Source organism: Hydra vulgaris, chromosome 12 (genome assembly GCF_038396675.1).
Source record: "Hydra vulgaris chromosome 12, alternate assembly HydraT2T_AEP".
NCBI classification, from domain to species: Eukaryota; Metazoa; Cnidaria; class Hydrozoa; order Anthoathecata; family Hydridae; genus Hydra; species Hydra vulgaris.
In genome coordinates this window covers 16697061-16712959 of record NC_088931.1, presented here as the reverse complement: position 1 = coordinate 16712959, position 15899 = coordinate 16697061, and the positions used below count along the sequence as shown (strand labels likewise).

The 15899-nt window shown below is 27.0% G+C and overlaps 1 protein-coding gene across 2 annotated transcripts in view; it reads right to left on the bottom strand.

Annotated features, from left to right (window-relative positions):
* Positions 1–2477: 2477 nt before the first annotated feature.
* Positions 2478–15899, bottom strand: part of LOC124807937 (achaete-scute complex protein T3) — a 31925-nt gene continuing 18503 nt past the window's right edge. For both annotated transcript variants that reach the window (XM_065812370.1, XM_065812369.1), the window contains one exon: positions 2478–3066. In XM_065812370.1, coding sequence (XP_065668442.1) covers positions 2554–3066 — 513 coding nt within the window. In that variant the 3' untranslated portion in view covers positions 2478–2553. The remainder of the gene's footprint in view (positions 3067–15899) is intronic.

The window sequence follows — 15899 nt, the reverse complement described above, 5'->3', positions numbered from 1 at the left end:
TTAACTATCAACTGGTGTACCGTTTTCTATACATAATGTTATAAACTAAATAGTTTCTAGTAAATTTGTTGTATACGACTTTTTCTTCACAAACCCATGTTGCTGCTGCGCCAGCAAATCGTTATCATAAAAATAATTTTCAATTTTACTTCGGACTATTTCTTCTGGTATCTTACACGGAACTGAAGTGAGGGAAACTGGACGATAATTTGTTGCCACTGTTTTTTGTAAAGTGGAGTTACGTTTGCAGATCTAAATTGAATCGGCAGTTGACTAGTAACTTAAGATTCCCTAAAAATTAATGTTAGTGGTAAAGCAAAAGCATTTGATGAATGTTTGAGCCGGATGAAGATTGTCTGGACCACATGCTTTGTTTTGATCAAGTTTCTGACGTCGATTTAAAACATTATTGTATGTTATTTCTTTAGCAGAACGATCAGTAAATCTGCTAGTGCAATTTCGTACTCTTTTTTACTCTTTTGTACTCAAAGAATGATAGTTCACCTTGGTCTTCAATTAACAAAACGTCCTGAAAGTATTTATTTAAAATATTTGAAATTTCCAATTGATCTTAAGATAATTCTCTACCAGTTTTCTCAAAGTCTTTATTGACTCTTACATTTAATTGATTGTTAATGTATTTATAGAGCAATTTAGGATTTTTGTTAGATTTCAATACTAAATCTCTTTCGAAAGCGAGATGCGCATTTTTACCTTCTGATTTTACAAGAAGACATAACTCTTTTGTTTTATTACCCAAATTCACATCATTCCATTTACCAGCACAGTTTGTATAACGTAGATTCTTTTTTTTTCTGATTAGAACTTTTTATTCTTTATTTATCCACGGAGTTGTTTTATTTTTAAGAAGTGAAACATCAACAATTGGGATTTTATAAGTTACTTGCTACGCTGGTTTAATAAATCAACTCATCATACATCTCCTGATGGACTCATCATACATCCTGGACCTGTTTATTCTCATATAAATTGATCCAGTCAACATTTGAAATGAATTGTGATATTTTATCAAATTTTACTTTTTTAAAAAAGAACTTACATATCTGTCTTTTGGAAGCACTTACTTTACTTTTAAACCAGTAATCAAAAAAGATAGTCAAATGCCCCTTGTCAATATTTCCTAGCACGAATTTTGTTTCTACTGCACATGTGAAGGGGGAATGAAATAATTTTTTTTTTTAAATAATTAAGTTTCTCAAAAAAGTAAAAATATTCAGCTCGAAATTCTCTAAAACTAGAAAAAATGAATAAAATTTTATTTCTTAACTATTTTATTTGACCCTTTTTTACTATATAATTAAAAAAAAACTCTTTTTTTAATGTTGTATTTATATTTATGATTAACAACTATTTTTATTAAGTATTGATATAATATTTATATATATATATATACATAAATATATATATATATATATATATATATATATATATATATATATATATATATATATATATATATATATATATATATATATATATATATATATATATATACATATATATGTATATATATATATATATTAAAATTGTCATCTACGACTACTATAAGAAATTAGGCACATATATTTGCTTAAGAAATATTTTAATGCCAAACGGTTTGCGCACCTGTATTTATCCTAAGTAAAGACTTTATGAAATGTTCCATTGTTCGACATTAAATTTTAAATATTGACACGACTTTAGGTTAAACGGATTCTAATGAATGAATGTACTGAATGAATGTAATGTTACAGTAAATTAACATTTTAACAGTTTGTTAACAGATTTCTTCAAGTTTGTTCTTTAGCTATACATAACTTATTTATACATACATACATACATACATACATACATACATACATACATACATACATACATACATACATACATACATATATATATATATATATATATATATATATATATATATATATATATATATATATATATATATATATATGTATGTATGTATATATAAACAGGTTATGTATAGCAAAAGAACGAACTTGAAAATATTAAATATTATACATACATATATTTATATATATATATATATATATATATATATATATATATATATATATATATATATATATACATACATATATACATATATATATATATATATATATATATATATATATATATATATATATATATACATACATATATATATATATATATATATATATATATATATATATATATATATATATATATATATATATATATATATATATATATATATATATATATTAAGTGGGCGTAATTAAAATGGTAGAGGAACAAACGTTGAGCGCAAAAAGTCAAATAAAGAAGATGAGACAAGAGTTAGACATGAAAATTCATTTAAATTTTGGATTTGAAACTCGGCTAAAGTTCATTTAAAAGACAATTTGTTTTATTTTATGTAAAAAGTAAAAAAAAAAAAAATGCTGCAAACTCTAGTTTGATTTTATTTTTATTTTTTTTATGAGTGTTTACAAAATTCGAAATTCAAAATTTCGTTCAAATTTTACAAAATATTTATAAAAAAATTTTTTTTAAAGAAAGTTAATTTTCTACGTCAATGTCATTTGTTTCTTCATTCAGTTTCTTTTCGTATAAGTTTGTTTTTTTATCAACTTTTGAAGATTTTTCTAAAATATCTTGAAGAAGCTTAATGTAGTTAATGGCTCCTCGGAGTGTCTCAACTTTTGAAAGTCTTTTTTCGTTTGGTTCAAGGGGCAAATGGTCTCTAAGACGAGCATAACCTTCATTAACATTCCGAACTCTCATTCTTTCGCGTTCATTTCTTTTGCGAATGAAACCTGGCTCGCCATAATCATGTAAGTATGGATATGTCAAAACACTAAAGTTAATTCCGTTGTTGTACGAGTTTGGGTTAATATTTGTTATAACCCAGTTATCAATTGGTGTTCTCTGAACAACTGGTTGATCGTAGTCTAATAAACCAGCATCAATACAAAAGTTGTCTGTAGGAGACGAAACACAATTGTATACGTCGTAAGGCAGATACGACAAACCATTGCCGTCAGTGGTGTATGTGTATGTGCTTGTCATCTCCTAATGTAAAAAGTTTATATTTAACAAAAAAATATTGAATCAATATGGTATCTCAAAAGTTATAAAAACCCATGCCTATTTATGCTAGTAAAATGGAGACTGGTATTGAAATTTTGTTCATTATATAGCAACCATTGTCAGTTTAAAAGCATTTGCGCAGCTAGTTACATAGTTTAGCAAACAATTTTTTTTAAACTACATACATTATAATTTATTTGTTTAAATGCTACGAAAGAGTTGTTTGTGTGTTTACTGGGACGATCCGGAAAATTTTTTCATTAAACTTTTAAAGTAACTAAACAAGAAGACTAAAAAATTTTGTTAAATTTTTTTTTGGCACTTGTTTCTCTTAACCAATGTGAAACGAATTATTTTTTCAAAGTAGATTTATCTTCATAATTAAGCCCATTAAATAATGCAAGATTTAGAGTCCAACCAGGATTCATAATAGGAGCTTTACCTTTTTTAACTTAAAGCATCAGATATATTGACGATTACGTTTGCTAATGACATTATAGAGAGTTTATTGGCGTGACCTTTTTTGGGAGAAAAAAACATCGTATATTTTTGAAAAAGTTTGCTCGAAAATCCCAAGAAATGATTTATGTAAGTGTCAAAAAAGCTATGAAAATCAGAAATATATATATATATATATATATATATATATATATATATATATATATATATATATATATATATATATATATATATATATATATATATTATTAGGTTTAAATAAAAGTAAATTCATTAATATAGTTCTTTTTCTCCCAGATTCGACAACTATTAATTTATTATATTCATAAGTTTTATAAATAATTTTTAGGTTAGGTTCTTGAGTGTAGGTTTTTTGTTCTCTGATCGAAGATTTTAACTGTTAAAGAAAATGCTGCTGTTATCATTTAAATAATTTAACATTCTTTTACATTTTTGTACATTTTTTAAAATAGGTGAAATTTTATTAAAATTTTCTTACAACACTAAAATAAAACTTTAGAATTAGCTAAATATTTTATTTATATTATTTATTTAGTAATAACATTTAAAAAATTTGTATATTTGCGTGACATGATTTCTGGAAAATTCTTTGTATTTTAGATAAAATTCTTTTATTTAAATAAACATCGAACTTTGAAACATAACGGGTGATGCGGAAGTTATCGGAAAAATCCTAATTTCATTATTTGAGCATAATTATTAGTTTTTGTGGTTTTATGCGTAGGCATAAACGTTCTATAAAATATAAATTTATTATTCGAAACATAATTATTTAAAATGAGGTTAAATGCAGCTGAACGAGAATCTTTTCGAAAGCGACTAAAAATGTTTTTTGTAAATAAAGCTAATATAATAAAAAAAAATAATCGAAAATCATTTTGAAAAGGAAGGATTTGCTCGAAGCACAATATATGATAACCTAAAAAGACTTGAAACTGTTCAATCGTTTTCTGATAGAAAGCACCCTGGTCGTCCGACATCCTGGACTAGAGAAAAGAAAGAATTAACGAGACTTGTCAACAATCGAAAAGGGGTCAGTCAGAGAAAAATAGGTATTAAACTCGGTGTAAATCAATCGACAATTGGTCGTCAGTTAAAAAAAAAGAATATTAAATATAGAAAACGTGAAAAGACTCCAAAATACACTATAGAACAACAAATAAAGACAAAGAAAAGAAGCAGGAAACTAGTTAACCAACTCTATAACACAAGTATCATGGAGACTTTAACTATTTATTTTGGCCAGATTTAGCAAGTTCTCATTATTCTAAAGATTCTTTAAATTGGATCAACCAATATGTCTATAACGTTGATAAAGAATCCAATTCCCCAAATGTGCCTCAAACACGACCAATTGAAAATTTTTGGGGACATTTGGCACAGAAGGTTTACGAGGGAGATTGGCAAGCTTCAACAGAGCAAATTTTGATTGATCGCATTAAGCTAAAACTACAAGAAATTGATTTAAACTTTTTACAGTCGCATATAAAAGGCGTCAGAGCAAAATTGAGATCAATTGCAGATGGTGGTGTTTTATCATATAAAAAATAATATATTTTTATTAAAAGATAAATGCTTTATTTAAAAAAAATATAATAGTAGTTTGTTTTTTTATTTATAAATAAGTTATTGACGTTTTTATTTTGTCCGATAACTTCCGCATCACCCGTTACTACCTATGATGTAATGTATTGGAGATATTATTTAGATTTAAATTTTTGTTCTGCTGCAATGAAGCTTTAGCCAAAAAAATAAAGAGAATAGTTAATAATATCAGGTACGTAAAAGGTGCATTGAAAAAGTAAAAGCATTGTTTTTGGGCTTTTTTTTCCTAATGTAGGAAAGTTTCTTGATATTAGATATTTCATAAAGAATCTATCCTAATCAGCAAAAAAAAAGTAAAGAAAATTTAAAAAAAAGAAAATGCACAATTTTCCTGATGATAAATTTAAAAATAGAATATTTTACTCATTATAGAGGTTTTGAAGATAATCTGCATGTACGGGTTTTAAAAATTCTCAAATCGAAGTTGAACTGAACTTAGTAAAAAACCATGGTCTACTTAAAGTTTACTTTAGGTAGGCCATGTAAAAAGTTTAATAAAAAAAGTGAAAATAAAGTAATTTTTTAGAACATTATAAGAGCTACATAAAGTAAAAAATGTTATTTAATGTCAGAGAATAAATCTTATTATTATTAAACAATTCTTTAAAAAAAAGAAGCAAAGTACAGAACATTTTTATAAAAATAATACAAAATAAATACAATTATACGAAATAAAAGATACCATTTCAATTCTTTAAAGTTCGGGTACAACAATTTAGGAATTATGAAATGGGAAACTAAAGGTGCAATTTTTAATGATATAATGATTATTCATTATAGTTTTAAGTGAGCAATTTAAAAATAGTTTTGAAAAATAAAGCCAACTCATAAAAGCAATATAAAGCATCATGTATATAGGAAGAAGTCGCCTCATTCTATAGTAGGACAAAAATTTATAAAGAGGAGAACCAAGAACAAGAATTTTTGGGTTTACAGATATGACACTTTTATATCATTTTTCAAAAAAACAACTGCAGTTGGGGCCTGGAAACAAAATGCAACCCGCAAACTTTGGCCCCTCATCCCAAAGATAAGGACAATGAATAAATGGATTTTTTTTTTTCACTATGTTATACTAAATTTAAACTTAATTAGCAGGTTTTTAATTTTATAAAATAATCTTTTAGAGTTTAACTTTAAAAGTTTAACTCATTTGAAATCTAAAAGATTATTAAATGAAATTAAAAATCTCCTCATAAGTTTAGCGTTAAATAGTAAAATAATTTATTTCCTTAACTTATTGTCCTCACATTCAGGGTTAAGGGAGCCAACTTTTAAGAGTACTTTTGTTTCCAAGCACTAATAATCAGAATTCTTTTGCAAAACATTAATATTACAATGGTTTTAGTTCCTTACAAACTGTTAAAGATACTTTTTACCACAAAAAGTGTGATATGTTTTTCTTGATACACATTTATATATTTTTTATCAAATTTTTTGTAATTTTGGTATTTATTGTCAAACTTTGAAGACGGGGTAGGGGGTGGATGGGGAGGAAGGGGTTCGGGGTGGGTTGGGAAGAGGTAGGCATGTGAGGGGAGGGGGAAGCCAATCTCTTCTTTATGCGTTAGTTAAAATAATAAAGTATGTTTTCAAGTAAATTTCATCTCAACGTGATATTAAAAAAAACCGAAATTCCTGCCCTAATGTTTTTTTTTTAATAAAAAATTATAAAAAATGTCTAAATAAACAATATAATATAAACATTTACGTATGTATGCTGGTTGCAAATGGTTGAAAAAGTCAATATACGACCTTTCGTTTTGGCCTTTTTGCTAAATTTTAACATACTGTGCGTTGGTGCACTTTGTTAAGCAAGGTAGATTAGTATTTATGTCTAATTTATGAACTGAATAGGTAAGGCAAGTATAAACAAATACCTGAAGACGGTACGAAGCGAGTACTGTATGTATTTTTGTTAATCTAAGAGTCTAAGAGGTAGCCTGGAAGCAGTTAAAATTTTTTAACCGATCTTTAAACTGAATAGTTTATAAAAAATGTTTGAAATTTTTTTGTTATATCATGGAAGTATAAAAAAATGGAAGTTCAACCGCATTGAAATGCTTCGGAACTATGCTTATAACATTTTGTTTTTTTTTGAGTATTACAAGAATGAATGGAATTATGATATACAACTAATGAAACTTTAAGCTGAGTAATTTAGAAAACATTTTTTTTAATTTTTTAAAAATTGTTTTAGTTGTCTTTTTAATCAAATGTCGTGTTATAATTTGAAACAAGATAAGAAGCTTAAACTAACGTATGCTTTCAAAATAAAGTGGTTCTCTTTAATTACTGAGTTTTAATAAACCTTTCGTTGAATAATTTTAATTACTAATGGTTAAAACTATGTAGCGTATCCTCAGAATAATTATTTTTTTAATGTTTAAAAAAAAATCATTTCAATGAATTTGTTGTTTTTTATCCAGTGAAACTTGTTTTTTTAAGTCGGTTACAGGCATCCTCCCGAGACGACTTGAAATTGCTTTGATGAACTTCCATCTGTTCTATACTTCCATGGCTATATAAAGTAAAACCGGTTCAAACCGAACAATAAAAATAAAATAACTTTATTATTTTTTCAAAAATTTTTAACTTTTTTTTTTTTCAATATAAAAAATACCAAAACACAAATTATTTATTTTTTAATTGTATTTGAAAAATACAAAAACCAAAAGAAAAAAAAAAAAATTTTTCTGTTAAAACCGATCAATAAAAAATACATATAATAAATTAAAAATTTTTTATATCTAAAAGTACTTAACATTATTACATTTAAAAATATTTAACATAGCATACCGAAATAATAAAAGGTTTAAGTTTTATATTTTTTACAACAAAACATTTTTGAACCCATTACAAAATTTTTTTAGCAAAAATGTTTTCGTTGCAGAGCCAGGTGTTACAATTTGGATTCTCACTTGACATCATGTCTGAATATAATTCTTTTCTACACTTTCTGCATTTAATAACATTTCTTCTTTTGGCTGAAGGTGATAAAATTGTTTTTTTTTATTTTGAGTTACTTCTTTTTCTGCAGGATTCTGCAATTGCATTACGAGTTGATGGTTTTAAATTATTTAGCTATTTTTCAGCTATTTGAGTTGTTAAACTTCTTCTTTTCTTTTGAGATGATCTACAATACCAAGTTTTGTAATATATTGGCCAGCAATTTTTGGAATATTGGAGACGTGGCGAAATGGTTAGAGTTCTGGCATAGAACAAGGAAGTCCAAGGTTTGGTGCCGGCTCTAGCCCAATTAGCAGCATTGGTAAGGAAGGAGGCGTGAACTTCCTAGTTAAATGCTCTTCTGCGGTGCTTTGTGATAAGAGTTTAAGAACTTCTTGGAGCACCTTAATAACTACAATATATATATATATATATATATATATATATATATATATATATATATATATATATATATAGATATATATATATATATATATATATATATATATATATACATATATATATATATATATATTGACTATATTTTTTTTTAATTTTATTCTCTTAAAAAAAACTTTTTATCTCATTTTCCATTTTGTTTGTTATTCTTGCTTTTACTTGTTAAACCTCAATGCTGCTGTAGCTGGTTCAGAAGATAATGTCAAAGGCCTTAATGTTGGCAGTGGCATTGAAGACATTGGTTGATAAAACGTTTCTGAGATGGTTAATGCCTGTTGATCAATTTTGTTAAGTGTAAATAACCCAGTATGTTGAAAACTACCAAAAGCGTGCAAACGTGGAAAAAATTTGCCGTTCTCATATACCTGTTTGAGTAACGGAGGAAAATATTCTTTATCTAAGACCACCTAAAGCCCATTCAGCTCAAAGTATCGCAAATGGAGATATAAATTATCCATCAGCATTAAAGATAAGCGTATTACATTTTTACTGTATAATGGATTTTTTTTGTTATCAGTGAGTTTCAAAACACGTGTTGCACCTTTTTACCATACTCCAGTTGCATTGCCTTTTTTTATCACAGAAACCCATTTTATTGCAATTCCAAATATTACAACCAGAACTTACCAGACAATTGGTATTGTTTGTGGCATCTTCAAAATAGTTGTCAACTATTTCTTGCGTAAAAAGAAGCAGCTCCGGCAGATTCTAAATTGCGAGTTTTTCTTGTAAAATTTCTTTAGACCATCAATTTATAAATTCATAAAAACAGTCAATTTGCCAGGCCTGCTATTTTTAAATAGGTCTGATTTGTATAATAAAGGTAGTCTCATATGAACTCATGACATCATTTGAAATCTCATATGAAATCATATTTGAAATCTCATATGAAATCATGATATCATTTCGTATTTAACAATTTCACAAACGAACTTAAACGTATGCACCATCATTGACTCTGTTTGTTGCGAGAGTACTCGCAGTACTAGAGATCCTGTTCCATTAAAACATTGTTGTTGTTCTTGCAACCAACAGTGACGGATCCAGTATTTTTTGATGTTTGAAGTCCCCCTCAACTTGAGAGGGTTACAAATTTTAAATGGTCATAACTTTTGAAAACTGTAAGATAATATTATGAAGCTTAAAATTTATCGATGAATATATGTCTAGTTGAAAATAGTACAGAATATATTTTATCAACTTGTTGCCCTTCAAATTGGGGGAGGGAGGGCGTGATGAAGGAATAAAGTCAAAGGGTTTTTTCGTTTCCAGCCTTCAATCATCGCATTTTATTGCAAAGCCTTATTAATTGACATAAGTATAAACATACATATGTATGGAGTTTGCTCCATGCCTGGAAGTTAGCTATCTCAAGCAGCAAAAAATCCTGGATTTGTCACTGGCAACCTATTAGAGTTAAGAATGGTTAAAGTGAATAATTAATAAATGTTATTTAGTCATTATTGTTAAAAAATTTTATATAGGAAGAAACCGTAACTAACACATTGGAAAATCCAAACATTTGATTTACATAGATACTTATTTAATTTAAAGTAAATATGTAAATGATCGGTTTTACCAGAAAAAATTGAATATTCGTTTTCTTTTTTGTTTAATTTTTAATAATAAAACAAAAAAAATTATGTAATTAGTATTAAAATTTAATTTTCTACAAGATAGGGGTCTAATTATTTTTTTAAAAACTTTTATTAAATTTTTATTATTTTTTATTAATTATTATTACGTATCGTAATAATATACGATAGCAAATAAAAAGAAAAAGCAAATATTTAAGACTCTCTTTTAAACTTTTGTAAAAATAAAATGACTGAAAAATGACTTTGAACTTATTTCATAACATATTTAAATAGAGGAGATCCTCTTACGTCTGATGATTTAATTTATTTAGATATTCCTATCCGTTTCGGTTTTATTTAAATATTTCAATGAATGATTGAAAAAATAGTGTGACCCGCTTTTACTCTATATATTTACTCCATAAATACTTAGTTTTTAACGGTAACTACATAACACAAGCCACAAAGCGAAAATAGCCCAGAGGAAAAAAAAGATACTCACAGCAGACTTGATAAAATGCGAGCTTACTATTACAACCTCAAGAAACAATCAAAGAATAAATTGCTATTTCGTTAATGTTTTTTTAATGTTTTTTTTTCAATTTCATTTTTATTAAAAAAATTTAGAACGATTTTTGTATGCATTTTCTTCTACACAAATCTTCTACACGAATGAATGTCATATGAGCGCGTACTCGGATACGTAAACTTTATAAAATATTATTATTATTAGAAATTAAAGTAATCCCCCTCCTCCTTATCAAGAAATTGTCAAACTACTAAACCCTCGCACCCTTTTTTGCTTTATTAGATGGATTGCCCGTTGAAAGATTCTTAACTTTTATTCCCATGTATAGCCATTCTTCCACTGAAATGTTCAAAGTTGTTTTGAACAAATTTTAATAGCATGGAAATAATACAAAAGTTGTCGGGGAAAATCTTATGACAATGTCAGCAACATGTCAGATAGCTACAACGACTTTAAGCAAAAATTAAAGAGATTATCCGCCTCACTGAATAAAAAAAACATCCCATTACTTCTTGAAACTTGTTGGAGTAAGTGCGGCTGAATTAAAGCAGTGGGTTTCTTCGGCTTTCTAATGAAACTTTTCAACTGCTTATGCAACTCATCAAAGGAGTGTACTCAATCTTTGAATAAAAAGGATTTGAAAGTTCCAAAAAATCTTTTACAAACGCGTTGGCCAGTACGCGTGAAAGTTTACAAGATTCTTTATCAGAACTACGTTTAATATAAAAATACATGTAAAAGTACCTGTTCTAAATAAACAGTTCTTCCATTATGATTATTTTATTATGCTTCTTTGTAATACGTTTATGAAACATATTTCGTTTATTATAAATACATATTTCCTTTTTCTGTAATAGAAAGCCCTAATAGCACTAAATCAAGACTCCAAAATACAGAAACCAAAGCGAAAGTGAACGTACTTTTACAAAAAATGGACCTGATAGAGACTGCGATATATGACTATTACCTGGAGCACTATCATGGAGAGATTTGACAAAGTGGTTAAAAAATTGTTGACAATCCAAATTGACATTGGAGTCTTTAAACTCTCTATGCTTTATTGTTTCCTGAAATACATTTCAATTACTAATGGTTAAAACTATGTAACGTATCCTTAAAATAATTCTTTTTTTATTGTTTTAATATTTCAATTATGGAGACCATGATTCAAAATTAAAAAAACAGAAAACTGAACTGCTGATCTGAATCGTTTCACAGTGACTCAGGACAATAAAAAAAACAGTAAAAACTCAATAAAATTTGATATAATTCGTAAAAAAAACATGTTACATGTTGAAATAATTATTTTTGGCTCAAAATTTGTTAATAAAAACTTTTTTTACGCGCAGCTTCGACGCGTACTGTGCGCGCTCACGCATTTATGCGCGCGTTAAAATTGGCTATACGCATACAAAATAGTTTTTTTAAATTTTAGAATCTTTAAGACAAGCACATTATCTTGATACATTAATCTACTAGATATTTTTATAAAAATGGTTTTTAAATGATGTTGATACTAAGAGAAAAAAAATTATTTTATCATTTATTTTATCATTTATATTACAATTAGTTTAATAACTTCATCTGGTAACGGTTTTTCTCGATAACTCTTATGTTCTCTAAAAGATATGCTTGATACTTTTGGATTTGATCTTATTAGTAGGTAGTACATCTGATTCATCGTAGTATTTAACCTTGATATTTTTGGCGTATTTCTTATCTGTTATATTTAAATTCTCCAGTGCATCTTCCGAATATACCCAGATTGACAAAGGTAGCTTATGTGGTATAGAAGAACTATGCAGATAACTCCGCAAAGATATGGTTATGAGAATATTATGCAACCTTTTAATTATATCACAATCAACTTTAGTAATTTCAGGAAGTACTTCATTATTTTCAAATGCTTTTCTGGCAGCCATTGGTATTGCCGAATCCAGCTTTAGGCATGTCAACATATAGACTTAACCGTTCTCTGAAGAGTACCTGAATCTCTTTCCTTCTTAAGTTTACAGATAATTTCTTTTCAATTGTTTTTGGCTTATACTTTTTAATTTCCATTTTATAAAGAATAAACTCCAAGCACTTTATCCAGCAGTGCAAAACCAAGTTTCCGAGAGCCAAGGCTGACTTGTGTTCAGTTTTTGCTTTTACTAAATCAATATTGTTCATTTTGTTTGATTTAACATTGCAAACATTGCAGGATTGAGTGGATTTTGTCTCTGTAAGTGGGTTGACTACTTAATTATTAAACATTGTAAGATCATTTCTATAGCTGATATTAAATTTCACAATTCTTCCAGCAATATTCCACAATTCCACAATTCTTCCAGCAATATACTTGGTCCACTTCTCTTTTTAGTATACATCAACGATCTAAATAAGGCCTCGAACCTTATGAGCATCATGTTTGCAGACGATACAAATTTATTTTTATTAAACAAAGACATTAACAAACTTTTTTTAAATATGAACGAAGAACTTATAAAAATTTCGACTTGGTTTAAATGCAACAAACTAACCTTAAATATTGACAAAACAAAGTGGATCCTTTTCCACTCCTCAATAAAAAAGCGTTTTTTGCCCAATGATTTACCAAAACTCTATATTGATGAAGTAGAAATAAAAAAAGATTCCGTTTTAAAATTCCTAGGTATTTATCTTGACGAAAATATGACATGGAAAACTCATATTGATTATATATCAACAAAAGTTGCGAAAAGTATTGGAATCCTCTATAAGGCCAGAAATTATTTAAATAAAAATAATTTAAAACAACTATACTACTCATTTATTCATAGCTATATAAACTATGCAAATATTGCCTGGGGAAGTACAGGTAAAAGTAAATTGCAATGTCTTTACCGCCATCAGAAACATGCAATGCGAATAATACATTTTTTAAATCGTTTTTCAAATACAAAACCTTTATTCAAAGAAATGAATGTATTAAACGTATTTGAACTTAATTTGTATAATACTTTATGTTTTACGTTTTGTTGTATGAACAACCCTTTATTACATGTTTTTAAAGATCTATTTACCTTTAAAGAAAAGAATAAATATAGTTTGCGAAATAAAAACTATTTAAATGAACCCTTTTGTCAAACAAAGTTTAATCAATTTTGTATAGATTATCGAGCACCTTATCTCTGGAATAAAATTGTCCAGCCTAATTTTGATTCATCTATCTCTTTTTCTGTTTTTAAAAACAAATTAAAGAATATTATTTTCTCAACGGATAATATATTGAAATATTTTTGAGATGTTATTTTAACGATTTATTATTTGAAATGTTTTGGATTGTTATTTTGTCATAATCTACTTGTATTACTTTATATTATATTTATATTGTAATTTTTATATGGTTCTGGCGACAAGATCGTTGTGATCTTCTTCCAGATTCCAAGTTTATATATTTATATATTACATGTAAATTACGACATGTAAATAATGTAAACTAAAATTTAAAAAAAAAAAAAAAAAAAAAAAAATATTAAAAACTTTGCGAAAAGTCTTTAAGGTATTTTTTTTTTTTTTATCTGATTCTGCTTCTCTGAATAAAATTGTACTCTCTTTTTTATGTTGTAAATGAAGAGATCTACAAAAGTGACAACTTGAAGAATTTCCATTTTTTCAAATTTTGTCTCCTACTTTGAGCAATAAAGACACAAAAGTTGTATTGGAAAGATTTTCTTCATGCTTAAGTTCTATAATTATGTTGCTTTTCTCGTATTTCTGCTTATATATACTTTGACTTGATGTTTTATCAAAACCAATTTTTTGATATTCCAAATATTTTGTTACCTGATCACATTCCGACATATCAATCATTTCAGTTATTCTACTAACAGTGTGATCTAACACGCTTTGAAGAGTACGCTTTGCTGAAGTTTCAGAAAAATGTATATTTTCAGAATAGCATTTCAATTTTTCCAAGATAATATCGTGCAAGGTAGGATAAAGATTGGCAGCCGTGGCGCAGTGCTTAGAGTACTTGCTTTAGAAGCAGTAGATCGAGGTTCGAAACGACATATTTTCGCGTAACGGTAGGGAAGGAGGAGTGAACTTACTATTTAAATGCACTTCCGAGGTGCTCTGTGACAAGACCGTTAGGTCTTCTTGGGGCACCTAAATATCCAAATCAAAAATTATTAAATACGTACATTATGTACAAAAGCTGAGTTTCTGATCATTTAATATTGTTTATCTCTGTGATCAGTGTTTATTTTTAATGCAAGAGCTTTCTCTACGCTCATTTTAATGGGAAAGGTTTTATGCAAAGTTTCATCACCATTTTTGGTCTCTACCATTTTTGGTCTCCAACAGCATTTTCAATTCTTGCAAAAGTTAAAGATAAAGCTTCATGATGTTCAGTGGCTTTTTCTTTTATCTTTTTCTTTTTGTTTCGCTCTCCAAGAACACTCCATTGTCTATGGGGCTTTCCAGAATCAAAAAGGCTATTTTTATTGGACATAAAATTTCTTTGCAGCCAATGATATTCTTTTTATATAAATGTATTGTAGTTTTGGCTACATTGTTTTAGTTTTTTCTTCATTTGAAATAAATATAACTATAGTAACCTTTACTTTATTTAAGTTTTCTTTTGTGAATTTCTTCAGTATTTTTCATTTCATTAAGTAAATCCTTCCAAAATCTTAATTTATCCTCTCCTACTTCACGTATATTTGGGATAAGATCTAATCTTTTCATTGTTATTGTTTTTAAGAACCATCAATTTAATAAAATCTTTAATATATCAGGAAACATTTTAAACTACTTTATACATTTACATACTTTAAACTGCTTAAAATTTTATGTTATTATTGCTTTAACAATTATCACATTAGATTTCCAGTAATAATTTTATATAGTTTTAATTGTATTATTAATATTATATTATTAAGTTACTTTTATATTACAGGAAATATTAAAGTTGTTGAGCTTTTTCCAACATGTTGTACTTATCGAATACTAAATCATTCTTCAAAATTGACATTAAATATTTTAATAAACTTCTAGATAGTATATAATGACAAAAGCACCTTTTTTTTAAAACTATATTTAATATTTATGATTTAAAAACTATATTAGAACAAGTTCTTCTAGTAAAATTTAGCTTCCCGCCAATTTCATTTGTTTTGATAAAATAAATACTTTTAAAAATGGCGGAAAATAAGGTTTTTAATTAACATTTGTATTTCTTTAATAACTTC